Source organism: Etheostoma spectabile, chromosome 13 (genome assembly GCF_008692095.1).
Source record: "Etheostoma spectabile isolate EspeVRDwgs_2016 chromosome 13, UIUC_Espe_1.0, whole genome shotgun sequence".
NCBI classification, from domain to species: domain Eukaryota; kingdom Metazoa; phylum Chordata; class Actinopteri; order Perciformes; family Percidae; genus Etheostoma; species Etheostoma spectabile.
The window spans coordinates 28471580-28489985 of record NC_045745.1 but is presented as its reverse complement, the minus strand read 5'-3'; the positions used below and the strand labels follow the sequence as shown (position 1 = coordinate 28489985).

Here is an 18406-nt window from a genome sequence, read left to right as displayed (position 1 = left end):
TGTGTGTGTGTGTGTGTGTGTGTGTGTGTGTGTGTGTGTGAGAAAACCTAGGTATGACCATGACAATATTCACACACATTCATTAAATACTCATTTTCCTATAACCCTCACTTAATAGAATCTGCTGTCCCATTGAATCCCATTCATAATTGTATGTTACATGTTACCTTGCCAACCTCCAATGAGTTTAAGAGCAACACAATTGCAAGATGACATTAATTTATAAATTCTCTCTACTCTTCTACCATTATGGTTGCATTTGCAGGACATAGGGGGGCTACATTGGGGCAGAGGGAAACCATTGCATCCATGCTAATTGATTTTGTAATTGCACAGTTGCCTTCCATTTTTTAATAGCTTCATTGCTGATGATTTACTTCTACTTTCAAGTTCTCACAGATCATGAAGCACTAGGCTTTTAGTCGGCTTCAGTGTGTGAAGAATGACCTCTGAACTTACAGTAGTAAAAAAAATACATTGGCCTTGCTTGTTCCCCCATTTTCAACCAGCCTCCATTACACAGACCCTTATGTTAAAAAGCACTAAAACAGAAAAAAGCTGGAAGTCAGGTAATATAAAAAGGTCATAGTAATTTACCTTATTGCAAAGATGATAATTTAATAGTTTTAATGACATCATATATACGACATAACAGCATGTCATACTGGATGGAGAGCAGCAATGTTGATTCTGTTTCTGCTGGTTCATCACTAGTCAGCTGAAGCGGCAAATTCACTTAAATAGTAATCACAAAGAGGGAGAAGGACTGCAGGGCCCCATACATCAAAAGAGGACATGTATGAGGTCCAGAGAGATGGACCCATCACGTTCTGGGAGAAAAATGGAGGAAAGGTGGAGCACATGGGTGTGTGAGTCAGCAGTACTGTATGTTTGATAAGGCTGCATTTAAGGGGAGCGGTTTGATCCAACGCAACAGAAGTGGGCGTACAGTATCGCTATGAAATCTCCCCCTGGGAGAGCTGATTGGATGGATGGATTACAGAACAGGAGGAAGGGCGTTAGGGCAATAGATTTAGAGAACACATTTATAATCAGCTGAAGATTTACAGCGGAGAGGGTTGGATTTACTCAAAAAGCAGAGCAATCAGGAGCTAAAATTAGCTCTGAACAAGGAAGTCTTAAGTCCTGGTGGACTGCTAGGCAACAAGGCTTCTGGGGCTCACATTCTTCAACTACTTTTTTAAAAAAAAGAGCCACGCAGAAAAATGGACCTTGATACTTGCTTTGTTTGCTTTTGCAAGTATCACATTTATTTCTGCACTGGTGTCTTGCCATATTTTTCTTCTCTCATTGAGATGATGATTTGGATGAAATATGTGATAAATAAATACTATGTATCATTATTAAATTTAGATGACTAAATCCTTGGTATTTTGGGCTTGGACAACCTTTAAGACTAAGCTGTTCTTCTCATGTCGACGTCTTGCCTACCTTCCTCTTCTTGAAGGCTTGCCGTGCCAGGTAGCCTCTGCAGGAAGCCTGGAACTGGGTGAGATTGCGCTTGGTCTGCTCATCCCTCTGTTCCTCCAGCTTAGCCAAGGTGCCGGCTCTGAAGAACAACTAGAACAAAACACACACACACACACACACAATCTAATTATTTTATTAGCAAAGGGTACTCTCATTATTGAGATATTATGTGATGCTTATTTTAGCCGGGAGGAAATTGGATTTAGAGGCCCTGCTTTAGAGCAAAATAGAAACAGAACTGAGTTAAAAAGTAAATAAGTGCACTGAAGCAGTAAATCAATAAGAGGCAGTGTAATCCCTGGACAAGTGAGTCTTATCTAAGTGAGAAAGCTGTGATGAAGTTATTATCTCGGACAATCAGCCTTGTCTGTTTCTAATCTAGGCTAAAGGTAAAACACAGGTAAACAGCCAAAATAAAGCAGGTCACGTCACGGCCTGTCTAATCCTCCGAGGGATTAAGCTATGTGAATGCAATCCAGATATGATGGCAGCGAGCTATTAAAATGGATAGATGATGGACTGTCTCCACCCAAGGGATCTCTACACAAGTCCCAAAGCTTTACAAATGACCAAATCCATATGTGATGTGTTAACCAAGCAGAAGCCGGAAATGAACAAGTAGGGGAATCTGCAAACCAGCAGGGAGAACGAGCGTGGCATTCAATGACATCCGAAAATATTACTCCTCAAATTGCTGAGTGGTTTGAGCAGAAGCTATTTGTCATCATCAGATGCATTAACTGTAGTACTTTCTAGCATATATACCAAGTAGGTGTTTTTAGACACGTGGCTGTGTCTGAAGGCTCATTTTATCCTGTCATTAGCCATGATTCCACTGCTGTAAGAAAATATAGGGCTGGTGTAATTGGCATGCAAGGGAGGCAGGTTGCTAGGATGCCAATGTGCTTTGTGAATGGCTAACTGTGTTTGTCTACTTCTCAACCCATTTCACACTTCAAAGTGTGACACCATGTGAAGCTGCCTCCAAACCAATCTTGTGTCGTGTGTTTTAAAACGGGGCCTGTACAGCGCACATATCTGGGAGCACAAGTTCCTCTGTTTTCTACGTTATTGTTTCCTTTGATTTCCTTCTTGGCTGATGGCCACTTTCCAGCTGATAGGATTAGACCTCAGTGTGCCAGGCAGTGTGTACTGTGTTTACTCTACAACGATGATGGGGGAAAAAACAAAGAGGGCCATCAGTTGCAAGAATTTGCTCTAATGACCTGAAAAGAAAGAAAGAATTGCGATCACACAGCCGTCAGGGTAGATAAATGCCTCTCGGGTAGCCACTGGCTACACGGCTGGAAAAAAAGGGCCCAAGGCTTGGCAGTTCGCCAAAAAAAAAAAAAAAGGATGACAAATAAACCTCAAAGTGGGACAGGTGTAATGAAAGACACGTTTCCCCAGACAGCAAGTGTCTTTTTAAGTCAAAAATACAAGGATAAAAAGAGCTGCGCAGCTCTGTGCTCTGAGCTTTAAGAGGAGTAAAACCTTGATTCACAGAAAAGGTTTAGTCAATAATTTAAAGATGTTTATTTGTTTGATATGTGGTGGCATTACTTACCCTACTGAGACCCATGTGGTAGCTGCTCTTTTCCAAATCCAAGGACTCCAGTAGTTCCTCCACAGCCTGTGTAAAGGCACACATGTAAACGAACATACACACACACACACTTATTCTTTCAACGGCTGGATCCAGTGGGAACTTCTACTGACACCGCAACACTTCAGTAGTCCGCAGTTCCCCTAAATCCACATGCTGAACTAATGGTACAGTGTAGTTACCACCCACACCCCTCTTCTCTCACATCCATTTCCGGCTGGATTTCGTTTTGAAAGTACAGTAGGCTTGGGGAAATGTTGGCTCCTCAGACCCTCACCAATTACAACTCCCCCCCCCCCAATAATCCACTTGCTCCTGGCATATTCCTCATGACCCCTTGGTGGTCTTTGAACACATATAGCCGATGCTGAGTCTGGAGCCTCTCCCTGTTGATCTACCAGCCTGTATACTGTAGGTGTATTGTTGTCTCAGCCTCCTCATTCTTCTTGAGCCTCCAGCCTGAAAGGCCACATCTAGATTACCCCAGGAGAGGTTTGCCACGAGCACTGAGGGGCTTTTGTTTGCAAGTGTTTCCACAGAAACTCAGCCACAAAACACAGACACAGGGGGAAAAGAGCTTTTCTCTCCCCTAACCTCATTCATTCACTCTCTCTCACCCTCATTTCTCTCTAGAAACTAACTTTTGTATTTTTTTTCCTCTCTCTCTGCTGTGCTGTAACCTTGGCTTCTCTTGCCGAGGACCAATGCACAGCTAGCTGTCATTGATAGTTAATTTATAGTTTTAATTTTCATTTTATTTATCAAAACTTTGCAAGACCAAGCATCTGCAAAAGTTTTTTTTTTCAATCATTTTTCCTACATTTAAAGCAAAAGCACCAATTCTGTCAAAAGAACTGGGAAGATCTTGGCAGCTAGGTCCCAATGCTTACAGTAGATCACAAGTGCATCTACTTGAATGGCATTTTGTAGCGTTGAACGCAGCGAAGCACTTTCTAAGCCACATTACCGATTTCCCTCTTTAACAGGCATTATTCTGATAAGGTTAAGTTGATTATATCATTGCGACGGCTTTGATAAATGAGGGTTTATTTCTCTGTCAGTTGACTGCTGACAAATCAGAGGCTGATGTAATGAAGCTGCCTCTTCACAACATTAATCTTCACTGTGCTTGGCCACTGCCACAGCTGTACATTCTCCTCTCTCTCGTTGATGGACTTACTCTCTTCTCGTCCTTCACGATGTAATTCCTCCCATGCTTTTTGGTGAGGTGCGGTGCAAGCACATCAAAGCGCCTTCGAAACTCAGAGAACACCATGTGATCGGGGTAACCTGTAAAGGTCAGAATCGAATAACAACATTTGGTTTGTGGAGTGATATTTTGGGAGAGACCCTATGAAAATAAGGAGTGGTTTGTATTTGTATGCCTATCCTTATTTATTTATTTATTACAGGGAGAGTGCATATTAATAAAATGAATGAATTTCTGTCAATATACCAGAGTTAGCCAAAAGGCTATTTTTCATCTGCAGTCCCTAGACAGATGGTCTGTGAGTTAGGCAGCTACCTCACCTTGCCTGTAGATCCGTAGAGCATCCAGCAGCTTGGAGCCGCGCAGCTGAGCACGGAGCAAGGCAACATCTAGCTGCATTAAGCCGGGATCTCCAGTCTCCCCTTGAGCCTCACATTCCCCTCCTTTGAACAGGGATCCACTCAGAGCCTTGAGTGCATCCGCCTTGGGCAATAAGCAGTGAACAAAGTGAATCCTGGACCTCCGTACCATGTCGAGGAGAGCATCCTGGAAAAAATAGAGCAGGGTTAGGGACTCGGGTAGAACAGAGCGACGTCTCCCACAGATGTATCTAAATGTAATCAATCAAAAACAACCAAACACTATTAGTTTCATCCTCTCCTCTCACCACTTGAAGCTTTATCTGGATACACAAAGACTTCTTCTTGACAGCAGCCACCCCTGTGGTGAAAGTCTTCCTCATGCTAGTGGCCCGTCGCAAGGACAGTTGGGAAACGCCTTCAAGGCCCGCTATGGAACCCGAGAGAACAGTGGCTCCGGCCGCTCGGCCCGTGAACAACGAGCTGATGATTTTCCTGCGAGAGACACATGACTTCAGCCTAACGTTTTGGAAAAAAATCCACTAAAGTAATACTTCATGTGAAAACACTCTGCTCCTGCATGTGTGGAGCTTACTTCTGGGAGTCCTGCAGCAGGCTTGTAGCATTGGTAGATGCAGGATTGTGCTTGGCGTAGTTCAGCCACCCGCAGGCATCGTACTCCACCCAGTCAGTCCCGTGGCTGTGGCCCAGCAGGAAATGACGGTCCTTTTCACTCTTCAGGAGGAAAGTGTGACCTGTTGTAAATGCAGGAGGTAGTGTGAGATTCCCTGGCTCATGCAGAGAGACAAATGACAAAAATGAGCAGTTTCCTTCAGAAGTGTAGGAAAATGTTTATAAAGTCAGCATGAAGGGTTTTTCATAGATTCACCTTGTCTCTTTATTACTCTGGTATGCAGAGACGGTCACAAACTTACATAAACTTTACTGATACAGTAATAGTAACAGTCAATCTCATCCCAACCTAGTTGTTCATGCGGCAGACTATCGAAGAAATATAGGTGATAAAAACAGAAAAGCTCAAATCTTGTATAAATAAGAAGCTTTCAACTGTTATTTTGGAAGGCTGAAACACTGAACACTTTTCTATTGAGTTATATTAAGATAATTTCTGTGTATAATTTCAAATCGTACTCAAATAATACTTTGTGTACAGTCTATTATGCGATATGAAGAGCCTAATCTCTATGATACAATACAGTTTACTATCACACAAAAGAGGAGTATTCACTGACTATAGTCTCAAAAATTTTTAAATAATACATGGGGAAATTCCTTTATCTAAAATTAAACTTGTAGTAAGAGTTGGCAAATACTGACAAAGAGAGTAAATAATTATTCTACTCTCACAAATTATCATAAATTACACATCATGTTTCATGTCACAGAGATCAACGCTCACACCTCACATTTCTTTCTTAAAGGTCCCATGGCATGAACATTTCATAGGTGCCCTGGGTATCTTGCATTTGAAAAATGAAAGCTCAGATGGCCCAATCTGGAATAATCCCCCTTATGAGGTCATAAGGAGCAAGGTTACCTCCCCTTTCTCTACTTTGCCAGTCCAGAGAATTTGGCCCACCCATGAGAGAGAGACGACATGGCTTTCAAACGAGCAAAGTGGCACTTGGCCACACCCCCAAGGCCACACCCCCAGCCTCCACCCTGCCCCCACCCTCTCCTCCTCAAAAGCTACAGACTCAGAAATGGCACATACTAAGGAAAGCTCATTGTGGGACTGGCTCTAGTGGCTGTAATTATGCACCAAGGCTGAACTTTGGGAAAGATACTTCAGATACAGTATTAGGGGACCACTAAGGTCTATATATCAGTGACTTCAGATACAGTATTAGGGGACCAGTAAGGTCTATATAAAAGAGACTTCAGATACAGTAGTAGGGGACCACTAAGGTCTATATAAAAGAGACTTCAGATACAGTATTAGGAGACCGCTAAGGTCTATATAAAAGAGACTTCAGATTCAGTATTAGGGGACCGCTAAGGTCTATTTAAAAGCATCGGAAGTGCACCATGTCATGGGACCTTTAAATATACAGTACACATGAATTCTTCATATAAGCATTTTCAATCCAGTTTTTTAAAGGCCATTAAGTAGAATGCTTGCCTTGCATTGTATTAGCCTAAAGTGTGTGTGTGTGTGTGTGTGTGTGTGTGTGTGTGTGTGTCCTCTCCTTGCCTTTACTCTCGCCCTCAGCAGGTCCGTAGTAGCTAAAGAGGCGTCCCAACAGGGTTTCCTCCGAGCCCCCAGGCTGCAGCGCCTCCTCCTCCATCAGCCACAGCAGGCCCCGTGCCTCATCTGTTCGCACTGTCCGTAACTGTCAAATAAACACGTATATGTACACGCACACAGGACATAGAACCTTAGTGCAAGCCTACTGTGGACACAAGATGTCCTTCAGGAACAATAGTACATGTGTAAAGAAGGCTGTCTCATCAAAATTTACTGAAAGCTTCCACCATCACTCTACCTTTAGCTCATATTCCATTTAAACTATTCGATTAAAAAAGATTATGTTTTATCCACAGTCCTCCACACATGAGTAACAAACTACCGTGCCACAAGGACATTTAGCTTGTTTTAGCGTTTAATGGGAACACATTAATGAATAAGCAGATAATTCATTCTTTGTTTATCAACCTCCTGGGTATATATAACAAAATATTGCTACTTTTGAAAGATTCTGAAAATAAATTGCACTTCTAATGCTGAGTGCTGACCTCTATAGTCAGTGTTTCATAAAATAGTAAGCTCTACTAAATGTCAGTTAAAGTAATGTGCTGCACTGTATGTTTTCCCAGCATGTGACAGGACTGATGGAGCTGATGGCATCAGAAATGAAAGTTTTAACAAACGCATTTGCGGTTTCTGCACCTTCCAGCAGTCTCTGTGATAATGGCATCGTTAAATTAGCTCTTTCTTATAATCTAAACGGAAAGAAAAAAGAGCTCATGAATACGGCGAGGGGTGGGGAAAAAGGGATTAAAAGGTAATACAATTAGTGTTACAATTATTGTGGCACAGAGAAGAAAATGAAACTCACTCCAGCGTTGATGATCATGGAATAAGTGCATGGGAGGGGAAAGGTTTTGTATGGCACTAAACAAGTAAATAGGACTTTATAGAACTGTACAGCTTTACTTTCAAATACTTCAAAAAAATCAAAAAGCACACATAGATTTTTCTTTTTTGTACTTTCACTGAAGAACTTAGTTTAAATGATGCACTTTTTGCGTGAAGACATTTAAAGACACCATTGTTTTGTCGATCCCACTGAGATAGCCGGCTTGGATGGCATGGCTGACGCCTGAATCCATCATGGGAGCTTGGGAACCGAACTCACGAAACCAAAAACTGTTTTTAGCAGCTATCGGGAAGTTGCACTGGAGACATCCTTATCAGCAGTGCACGGATCGCTGACTTCAAATACAACACAGAGCATCAGTTTGGAGGAGACATACGACAACTATGAGGCCTGCAATGAATTGAGTATTAAGGCTGTTTGCGATAACAGACATCTGAGCTACAACAGGAGAAATAAAAAAATAAAAAACATCTAGGAATCTTTTCATTGTAAGCAGCAGATCTTTAGAGTTGACTTTAGAAATGACTTTGAATAATAAGTCTTTTCCACCCCCTTGATGTACAACAGTTCAATGCTTCGGAAGCCATTCCCATTAGAGTGTGCACCCTTTAAAAAGTAAAACACTCAAATCAAACACATTGGAAATTTACCAAAGTGATCTATGACTGTCTAAACTCTGCCATTTCTGTTTCCATGGTGCAGATCACAGGCTGCAGAGGCCAATCATCGATTTTCTTTCTTGAAGTCAATTCTATAACCTTTCTTTTCCAGCTCCTGCCCTCTATTTTGAGCCTCTGCCAAAAACTCACACAGAGAAAACTTCTGATACTAAAAGATAATAGTTATAGTGGAATAAAGAAAAGGGTGCCTAGAGAGTACATGTGAAAATAGATCATGAAAGGGATGTAAGTCTTTTACGCATTAAAATTTGAGCCAGAATAAAAGACAACAGACACATGAAAGCATTGAACTTACCAGCGCTTGGCTCGAGGCTTGGTCTACCACTGCTACAGACAGAGAAGTGCTGGGCTCTGTGTCATCTAAAGCAAGCTCTATGTTCTCCTGAAGGAAGACAGGACGATTGACATGACTTGTGATAATACTAAATAAAAGAAACATGAGATGTAGTTGTGTTTTTTGGAAAGTTAAAATACAAGATAATGAAAAAATAAATTTGCTTAGCTAATAGCCATGTTTTGGACACTTTGAAGCCCTAGATTAAGATCTTTTTAGGGACATAGACAAATATGTGTAATCGAGAGGGGCCTAATATTCATTAAGTGGTATTATAGTAACAGTAATAACAGGTAATCCACCAATAGTCCCTGGTAGAGGTTCAACAATTAATCCTTTAATGAATAATTGATCAGCAGAAAATTAATTCGTTATTTTGATGATTCATTATTGTGGCGAAAAAAAGCATTTCTGCAGAAAATGATGATGTCACAGGGAAGTTGGCCTTTGACCATTTGGGTATCAAATGTCATCACTTCATCATTTTATCCTATTAGACATTTGTGTGTGTGGCTGTCGCCCATGGGGAGGAATAAGAATAATTGTTAGCCCCAGGTACTGGAAGTTCTCCAGATGAGACAATAGAGACCAGCACTGGTCCAACAACCACTGCATGTACACAGGTGCCAGTCACCCAAGTAATTTAACATCCTGATTGCCCTTAGTCATGAAGCGGTGGCTGTGCCGACGCACCTAGTGAACGTGCAGGCAGCCATAATAACCTTTAAGATTTTTATGGATATTGAAATGAAAAAAAAAAACAATGGCATATTAGATGTAAGAAAACTAAAAGCCACCACAAATCTATTAAAATAATGAGAATGATTGACATGTACTTGTTTTTTTCATATAGGTAAATGGAAACTCTGAAAGATTTCATTACTGTTGCAGATAATAACATTTCTGGAAATAAACACAGTAAATTACCTTCACCAGAGCAAAACAGGCATAACTCACAGTGACAAAGGCTGCACTAGGAATGTTGGGAAATGTTGGCAGTGCTAAAAGTGTGGCCGTGACAGATGCCAGTGTTCCAGTTGATAGTGTATGTGAAGTAGCCTAAGTAACTTTTTGTTCTCTGCCGTGGAGAGTCCATGTGCAGAGAATATACAAAAACTATCCACATAGTTGCAGCGCAGTTGCAGTTGCATTTAATTTGAAAATATAAAGCATTTGCCTGTTGTGTTTCACAGTTTAACCTGTCTGTCAATGCCATTGTTGATACTTTGTGCTGTTTTAAATGAGTTTGACCCAGTTTTCAATGACAATTTCCCAGCTTTTTATACGATGCACTGACAAGAGAGAATTACACTACACAGATTCATGCAAATACTTCATTTCGCTCCAATTCCTTTTCTCTCATGCAGAGCATGTGGGTGGGAATGTGGGTGAGAAATCCCTGGATTCTTATTCACACTTTTAAAAGTAATATGATCAGGATTTCTGCTTTACTTTTGTGTGCTATCAGCCGAGCTTTGAATACGAAGGATATTCTTGAGATTACAGTTGGGACAGCAGTAATGGATCGATTTATATTTATCTTAGTGTAACTCTTATATTTATCCTTAAATATCTTAATTTCTTAGACATGACTGTAGCCAGTTATCGTAATTCAGCACTGCGAGACAGAACTCAGAGGAGGACAGGAAAGGAATAGTTTCTTCATCAGGGAGCAACGCCACTGCTGTGCAGCTGGGCGTGTTTCCCAAAGGCAGTTGTGAGTGACTTTACTTTGATCTTGACAGAGGAGCTGAAGACTGGCATCGCTAATGAGAAGGTCCAACACATGAACTACTTTGGCTTGTCACAGCTTGTGACAGGTGGGAGGGATAGTGTATTGTATATGTACAGATCTACTATAGGAGTTGATATATCTGAGGGAAAGCAGCAGGTAGAGAGAGAGAGAGAGAGAGACAAAGAGAGAAAGAGAGAGAGAAGGACGTAGGAGGAAGAAAGAGACAATGAGAATGAGGTGTTGTGGATGTGCGGTGCATAATACTTCACATGTCCTTACCTCTTTGTACCTTTCCAGCTCCTGAACAAAGGTCCGCTGGTAGAAGAGGGAATGCAAACGTTCTTGAGTGTAGTTGTGGCATAGGTCCTCAAAGGTTGCGCTGCACTCGCGCTTAGCCAGCCTGGGGTTTTGAAAGCCTGGTGTGTCCACAATGAGCAGAGAGCACAGGGAGTGCTGGCTGGATTTCAAGGCCCTGAAGCACACAGGGCAACACACACACACACACACAGAGACCACATTTTATTGATTGCATTCACTGCACATATCCCCTAGATCTCTCCAACACATCCCTAACTTTAACCCTCACTTAACATATTCCTAGTTCTATACTAAAACCTTACCCCAAGCCCTAAAATAAAATAGCATATTCTACTCCTGAACTACCCATTACAGTAAAGCCATTAAAAACAAAAGTTGCCTGGACAGGTATCGTTTAAACAAAAGATAAATTTAAAATTACAAAAAAATAACAAAATTAAAGGTATTTTTTAAATGATGCCATCAAGTCATCTGCAAGTTTCCATTATATAGCGGTGCAGCCAAAAAGATGCCATCTTCAATTTGATATTCAGAAAAGAAGTGGATCAAAAATACTAACCGGTTTATTAATGAAATGACGACAGTGAAGAGTTCTGAGTAAAGCCCAGATGCCATGGCCTCTAAACAGTCCATGGCCGTAGTCTTGGATCCTGCTATGAGAAGAAGCCAGACACAAAACACATATAAATAGAAATAGCCAGTTCACAAAATCATGCACAACTGAACATAACAACTTGTTGAATTAAAAGAAGGAATGGTTGTGTTTTGAGCTGTAAAAGCCGGACCAAAACTATGGTCACAACATCTGTTTCTAAAACAATGCAAAATAGCATAATATCTGTGCATAGTATATAAAAAAGGCAGGCATAAAGTATTCAAATTGGGTCTGAAATTGTCTCTGGAAAGTAGTGTCATTTGGGACTCAGGTGTTTCCGCATCAGATCAAACAGTGCATACTCATGTCTGTGCCCAGCGGCAATGGCTTACCAAATAGTGAGTTTATGGAGCCTGAGGGCAAAATTGTCACGTGTGCATACACATCATGACTGCTATGTTCATGTGTGAGGGGAGATACAGGAAAGTGAAACAGAGGTAACTTCTGTCTAGCCCTTATGTGACAGACTTTTAACTGTACCCTCACGCCCTTCAAAGGGTTTTGCAGTCTTGATGGACGTCACAGGACCTACTGTACACAGTGAAAAATCAATGTGAGGCAATTATGATTTCAAGGACAATGAATGAAGAGCAAATCCAAAATTACTTGTCCTGATACAGTGTGTGTACTTATCTGTCAATAGCCATTGTAAAGCTGTGGTATTCATTACTAAGATAAGCTTTACTTTCTCCAGAGCCTGCAATTTCCCTCCAGTGATGAGCAGAGGTGTGTGTGTGTGTGTGTGTGAGTGTGTGTGTGTGTGTGAGTGAGAGTGACAAAGAAAAAAAGGGAGGATGGGGGCTGTGAGGAACGAAGAGGAAAGAGTCTATTGGTAAATGTGGTCGGTGGAGTACCTGCATCTGCTGTGCCATTTTCATCAGAAGCCTGGCGAATGGAGCTGGCTCTGGGCAGAGTGCCCTTGGCCTGGTGCTTGAAGATGGAGGAGGAGAGCTCCTCCAGGGTGCAGCCCAGCAGGTAGGCAGCCTTCTGAGCCCACTCATGACGTGCAAATTGTTTCCTGCCAGCTGCGACACGTGCATGAAAACCTCCATTAGCCCTTTTGCCAACCACCCCAGGCACATGGCTAGCCTGGTATCTTTGTGACAAGCATGTCTGACAGGCTAGGATTATGTCTCTGGTCAAACTGGCACTGACACAGCTGGTGAGAACACACACTAAAAGCATGCCCAAAATCGGAGTGGCTTGAATACACATTAATTTAACCACAGTTGAAAAATCCACTTGCTTCAACTCTTTCATGTTGAAAAAAAAAAAGTCTCTGAAGTGATAATTGCACTTTTTATTATCTTGAGAATGAGAGAAAAACTTATCATTAGGGGATATACAGTAATTAATTTATTTACATAAAGATCTATGTTGGGAAACACAAATTTATCTCCAATACCGTGGCTAAGTGATGGAAACATGCAGATATGAGTGCAAACTTCAGTTTTAATCCACCATGAAGTGCTATCTTCTAAGACTTGAGCGAGAAACTGGGGGATTTCACACAGAGGGCAGTGGGCTCTATCGGTTTCATCAGCGCTGCAGACGCCCTGCATACTTTTCATGATGATAAGCAGGATGGTTGTAAAGACAAGAAGAGGCCTTTAAATATTTGCTTTGATAGACTTTCACCACCACAATTATTTAAATTCAAGTAAAACATCAAAAAGAGGAAATTGGGTTTGCCTACATATGTGGATCTTACTCAGTCAAACATTAAGAAGTGTATGACTCGAAAATTTAAAAAAAACAGCCAGACTCACAGTGTGGTAATCCTACACTCTGAAATATAACTTTTGACAATACGGTATACAGTGAAAAGTTAATTTCAGGTGGTCCCTTTAATTATTGTTGGTGGATTAGAGACCAGTGCTGCCCTCTAGTGTTACACAATAAAGCTGCAAATCCAATGAATATTTTATATTGTGTGTGGTAGTCAAACACAAACTATGTCCTGGCAGCAAAAACGTTTTTTTAATTGTCCTCAGTGTTTTTTCATGAATAAAATCATTATTCTCTTAGACAGGGAACAGAAATCTAATTAACGCCAATGTGTTGAATCTTGCCATCATGCATTGTTCCTTATGAGAACAACTATGTGTTTAACAGGAAGACATTAGTCCTAAGTTCTTAAATCACCAAGTCATTTGTCAATCAAGTTGTGTACTGTCTGTATTATGGGACGATAAAAATTGCTGAACATTTGATAACTCTTTCTGGTTGGTGTTATATTGCCATCAAAAAAGATTGGCAGCCAGCTGGAGGGGATCACTAACAATAATTTGTCAAGCAATTCTACATAAGTGACTGGCAATTACAGTGCAGGCAGAGAGTGAAGAGCAAACACACATGTCAAAAGTACAGAGTCACTGCTGCTACACATTCCTTGTGATTTGTATGTTACATATTATTCTGATATACCATGTATGTGAACTGCTTCCAAAGCATAGAAAGTCATCAAGTTAATTCATTTGCATTGCAACAACCTTTGCCAAATACAGTATGTCATCCTTTTAAATGTCTACTGTAACTGTAACTGTACTTCAGAAGAAAATGACCAATGATAAAAATATATTTTCAAATGGCAGGTATCTCATTTTAAAATGAAAGTCAAAAGCTGTGGCTATGGAAGGTGGGTCTATTACTTTAGTGCAACAATAAAAACTCTCTTACATTAGGTTTCATCATCCAAATAGCTTCAAAGACAGGAAAACACCATCATGCTTAAGAGGACTGCTGTTCCCATTAGTCCTCCGATGCTTTCTTATGACAGGATCACATGTTTGTAAAGACCGAACGCCAAAATCAAAATGTTTCTCTGTCCCTGAGAGTTTCAGTGATTTGCCCCCCCCCCTCTCCTCCTCAAAAGCTACAGACTCAGCAATGGCACATACTAAGTAAAGTAAGTAAAGCTCATTGTGGGACTGGCACTAGTGGCTGTAATTATGCATCAAGGCTGAATTTTGGGAAAGTGACTTCAGATACATTATCAGGGGACCACTAAGGTCTATATAAAAGAGACTCCAGATACAGTATTGGGGGACCACTAGGGTCTACATAAAAGAGACTTTAGATACAGCATTAGGGGACCACTAAGGTCTATATAAAAGGGACTTCAAATACAGTATTTGGGGACATCTAAGGTCTATATAAAAGACACTTCAGACAAGGTATTGAGGACCACTAAGGTCTATGTAAAAGAGACTTCAGATACAGTATTAGGAGACCACTAAGGTCAATATAAAAGGGACTTCAGATACAGTATTAGGAGACCACTAGGGTCTATTTAAAAGAGACTTTGGATACAGTATTAGGAGACCACTAAGGTCAATATAAAAGGGACTTCAGATACAGTATTAGGAGACCACTAGGGTCTATTTAAAAGAGACTTCAGATACAGTATTAGGGGACCACTAAGGTCTATATAAAAGAGACTTCAGATACAGTATTAGGGGACATCTAAGGTCTATTTAAAAGAGACTTCAGACAAGGTATTGAGGACCACTAAGGTCTATATAAAAGAGACTTCAGATACAGTATTAGGGGACCATTAAGGCCTAAATGAAAGCATCCAAAGAGCACCATGTCATGGGACCTTTAAGTTCAACCTGACCGAGGTTAAAGAAGAAAAAGTACAATGCATCACTTCACCTGCTGTGTTTGAGCGTTAATACAGCTGCCCAGAGCGTAAAGGCCAGAGTAAGCAGGATAATTCTGTGGCAAGGAATCTCTGAAGATTTCAGTGAGTTTTCATATGGAAGTGCTATTAGTTTTAATCAGAATCTGTTCTGTATTGACCAGGAAAATATTATGAAAAACCTAAACATTCCCCCAAGGTTTTCCTGCCTAACTTTCTATTATTGAGCCGTAGATCAGTGCAGTAGAGCAACAACACCTGTGCACTGTGCAACATCTTCTAAAGTGCAAATGCATAATTCAGTTATCTGGATTACAGCTGTCTTGCATCACACTGAAGGTGTTACTTAAAGTGAGATAATGCAGACTTGACATGGTTTAGATTACATAAAGTGTTATTAAAAGGAGGCTGGCTATCAAGGGTAATTTTGGGCTATTTTAGCTTGTTCATGGTGGGCTGTCATGTGAATAAATCAAGGACAATCCTTTGCATCTTCTGTTACTGTTATATATATGCGTTATCTTATGATTAACATTATCCATATGAATAAGTGATGCAGCTATAGAATGGAAAAAACATTTTGTTCAATCTTACCCTTAGTAGCTCCTGCAGACCCAAGATGGTAGATGGCTCCGAGGACAAGCCAGAAGGCCCTCTGCTCATCCCCACTGATCCCCAGAACCTTCATGGCTGCCTGCAGCTTGGAAAACTGCTGGGAGGCCCGCTGTTTATCCTCGGTCTATAGCACACATATATTTAAATAATATTCCTTTCAGTACTATCAGCAATAAAAGTCCTCTATAAAATGTCTTAAAGTAATATTAGAAGGTTGACCAACTTGTCAAATTACTGTATGTGTTAAAATAGGATTATCAAAACCGATTATATCTGCAAAGGTTCAGCATAGTTGTTGATACATATCAGTGAATAGGCCAGCTGTTGAGACCCATTCTCATTTATAATGTAAAAATGTAATTTGAGTATTAATTGTCATGTTATAGGCCACCTAATTACTATGCTAAGGACTGGGATGTTGCTTCATTGCCATGGACGCTGACAGGTGGCTTAATGCTCGTTTAAGTGATGACACCATAGACTCTGAAATAATCAGCAGATCTTGGTATTTTGTTCATTCCTGTAATCCATCATGACACTCTGCTGTGTGACAGTAGGTGAGTAGCCTTATGCACAGTAAGAGGACCAACCACTTAGTTATAAACTGTTCTCCCAGCCAGATGTAGTTGCAATTACATTAAAGTACTTAAAAATTAATCTTAAAAGTGGTAGAACCAAACAATTTCCGTTTTCATGGTTGTTCAAAAACTGTTAACAGGTATAGCTTACCTTACTCTGAGGCATTATTCCAAATGCATTGTTTTCAGCAAAGTGGTTAAGGTGCAGCTCAGTTCTGATAACAAAATGAGAACAACACAAAAGTCATTAACATTTCTCATTTCTACTAATGCCTACGTAATACATCTTTGGGAAGCAGTAACAGACAGTATCATATCACCATATTAATCCATTGCAGAACTGTGCATTGTGCACTTAAATGGCGTAATAGCATTGATCCTGACCTCAGAGAGCTTTCTATTCCAGCCATCAGGTAGTAAAAGACATTAAACGTAGACTCTCCCCCTGGTCTTCTTGTCACCCTCATCTTCTCCAGAAGCATGGTCTGCAAGGCCACAGCAGGACAGCGTATAAGCATGATAGAAAATACCATTTAGTATAGGAAGTGCAAGTGAGCATGATAACAAAGTCTGCTAGAGTTTGATGAAAATATAAAATAGTTTATGACATACTGTCTGAGATCATAGCAGATATGCATGCATAGGAAATCCATGGGTTGAGCACCAGTTATTTAAATAAATAAATAAATATATAAATGTGTTTATTTGTACCTGGATAGAGGCGGAGGTAACCTGGCCTGCCTGGTCAAAGTCCAAGGACACGATATGTGAGAAGCGACTAGCATTCCCATTCATACAAGTAGAGGCATTCCCAAAAGCCTCCAAAACTGTGTAGACCGCCTGCCATTTCTCTGCTACAGACAACAAAGATTTTGTCTGATATTTTCTGGGGGGGAGGGTCTTAATAATACATCACCAACAACATGCACTAAATTCAAATTCTTTTTTCAGATATTCAGAATTCCTTTCCAACCTACTGGAGAAGGATTTGTTGGTGCTCCCAGCAATGGTGACCAGGTATTGGATGATGTGTTGACAGTTGGTGGTCTTGCCACTACCACTCTTGCCCAGCAAGACAATGGACTGATCCTGGCGAGTGGTCAGGAGGTTCCTATAGGCAGCCTGGGCCATGCTGTAAATGTGAGGGGCAGTGTCCTCCCTTCTGCAGCCCTTGAACATTTGCATCACCTTGAAAGAAGATGAAGATAAAGAGACAGAGAAGGAGGGGATGGACAAAATCCCAGAGAAGAGCTTATTTCATTCTGACTGCACTCTCACATTCTGCTACTCCAATAAGAGCTGTGTCATTTTACGCAAAGGCTGCAGCCTACCTTCTCAGAGTACATCGAGGGGGCACTAATGGGGTTAACGACCACCATGTTGGGCCCAGCATGGGTGTGCACCAGGTTACCGCCGTACCGCTGCCTCAGGGAGTGCATCACGCTCGACTCATTCAAATACTGCAGGGAGGCCAGGTCCTCCACTCGGTCAAACATCGGAGGGTTTGCCTGGAGTTCAAAGTCAAAGTCAAAGCAGACACGTACTCACACAGTGTCATTCATAATTGATGTGGTCCAGAGTTGATTTGATGATTAAATACCTTCTCTACATCGTCTTCGTCCACATCCAATAAAGATCCATCACTCTCCAGGCGGATTTTTACCTTCCCCTCTGGCAGACTGCCGGCCTCCGTCTTCAGGAGAGTTGCTGCATCACCACAAAGCGTGGAGTTAATTTATCATGATGTGTGATCTCGATCTGAGTGCAAAAGCTTCACCTTATCTTGCATGTCTGATAATGTGGCAGTTGTATTCCTTTAAATAATGTATAAGCTTCATTAAAACTGAACAAGCAACAAGCATAATCTAATTACATGCAGCCTGAGGTCTAGTTTGTTGCCCTCGTTTAACATTAAAATATGAAAAGCAGTTTCTAAGTTTGAATAACCCACCACTATAATCTAACAATCAAATGTCACCTAGAAACCGACACACCAGCATTGACAAGAAAGCAAGTCTTCCCATTGTATGCTCATGTTCAGGTTCATACTTGTATTTTGG

The 18406-nt window shown here is 41.0% G+C and overlaps 1 protein-coding gene across 10 annotated transcripts in view; it reads right to left on the bottom strand.

The window, feature by feature from the left end:
* The window catches only part of LOC116700308 (unconventional myosin-XVIIIa), a 65179-nt gene that overhangs the window by 27490 nt on the left and 19283 nt on the right, over nt 1-18406 (bottom strand). For 9 of the 10 annotated variants that reach the window (XM_032533390.1, XM_032533391.1, XM_032533395.1 and 6 more), the window contains 18 exons: nt 17947-18053; nt 17678-17854; nt 17324-17534; nt 17058-17200; nt 16731-16831; nt 16498-16561; nt 15748-15892; nt 12365-12535; nt 11415-11508; nt 10817-11009; nt 8764-8850; nt 6882-7020; nt 5262-5421; nt 4975-5161; nt 4628-4853; nt 4278-4387; nt 3059-3124; nt 1453-1581 (listed from right to left, as the gene is read on the bottom strand). In XM_032533390.1, the coding sequence (XP_032389281.1) occupies nt 1453-1581; nt 3059-3124; nt 4278-4387; nt 4628-4853; nt 4975-5161; nt 5262-5421; nt 6882-7020; nt 8764-8850; nt 10817-11009; nt 11415-11508; nt 12365-12535; nt 15748-15892; nt 16498-16561; nt 16731-16831; nt 17058-17200; nt 17324-17534; nt 17678-17854; nt 17947-18053 (2510 nt within the window). The remainder of the gene's footprint in view (nt 1-1452; nt 1582-3058; nt 3125-4277; nt 4388-4627; nt 4854-4974; nt 5162-5261; nt 5422-6881; nt 7021-8763; nt 8851-10816; nt 11010-11414; nt 11509-12364; nt 12536-15747; nt 15893-16497; nt 16562-16730; nt 16832-17057; nt 17201-17323; nt 17535-17677; nt 17855-17946; nt 18054-18406) is intronic. The other variant, XM_032533387.1, reaches the window with a different exon arrangement.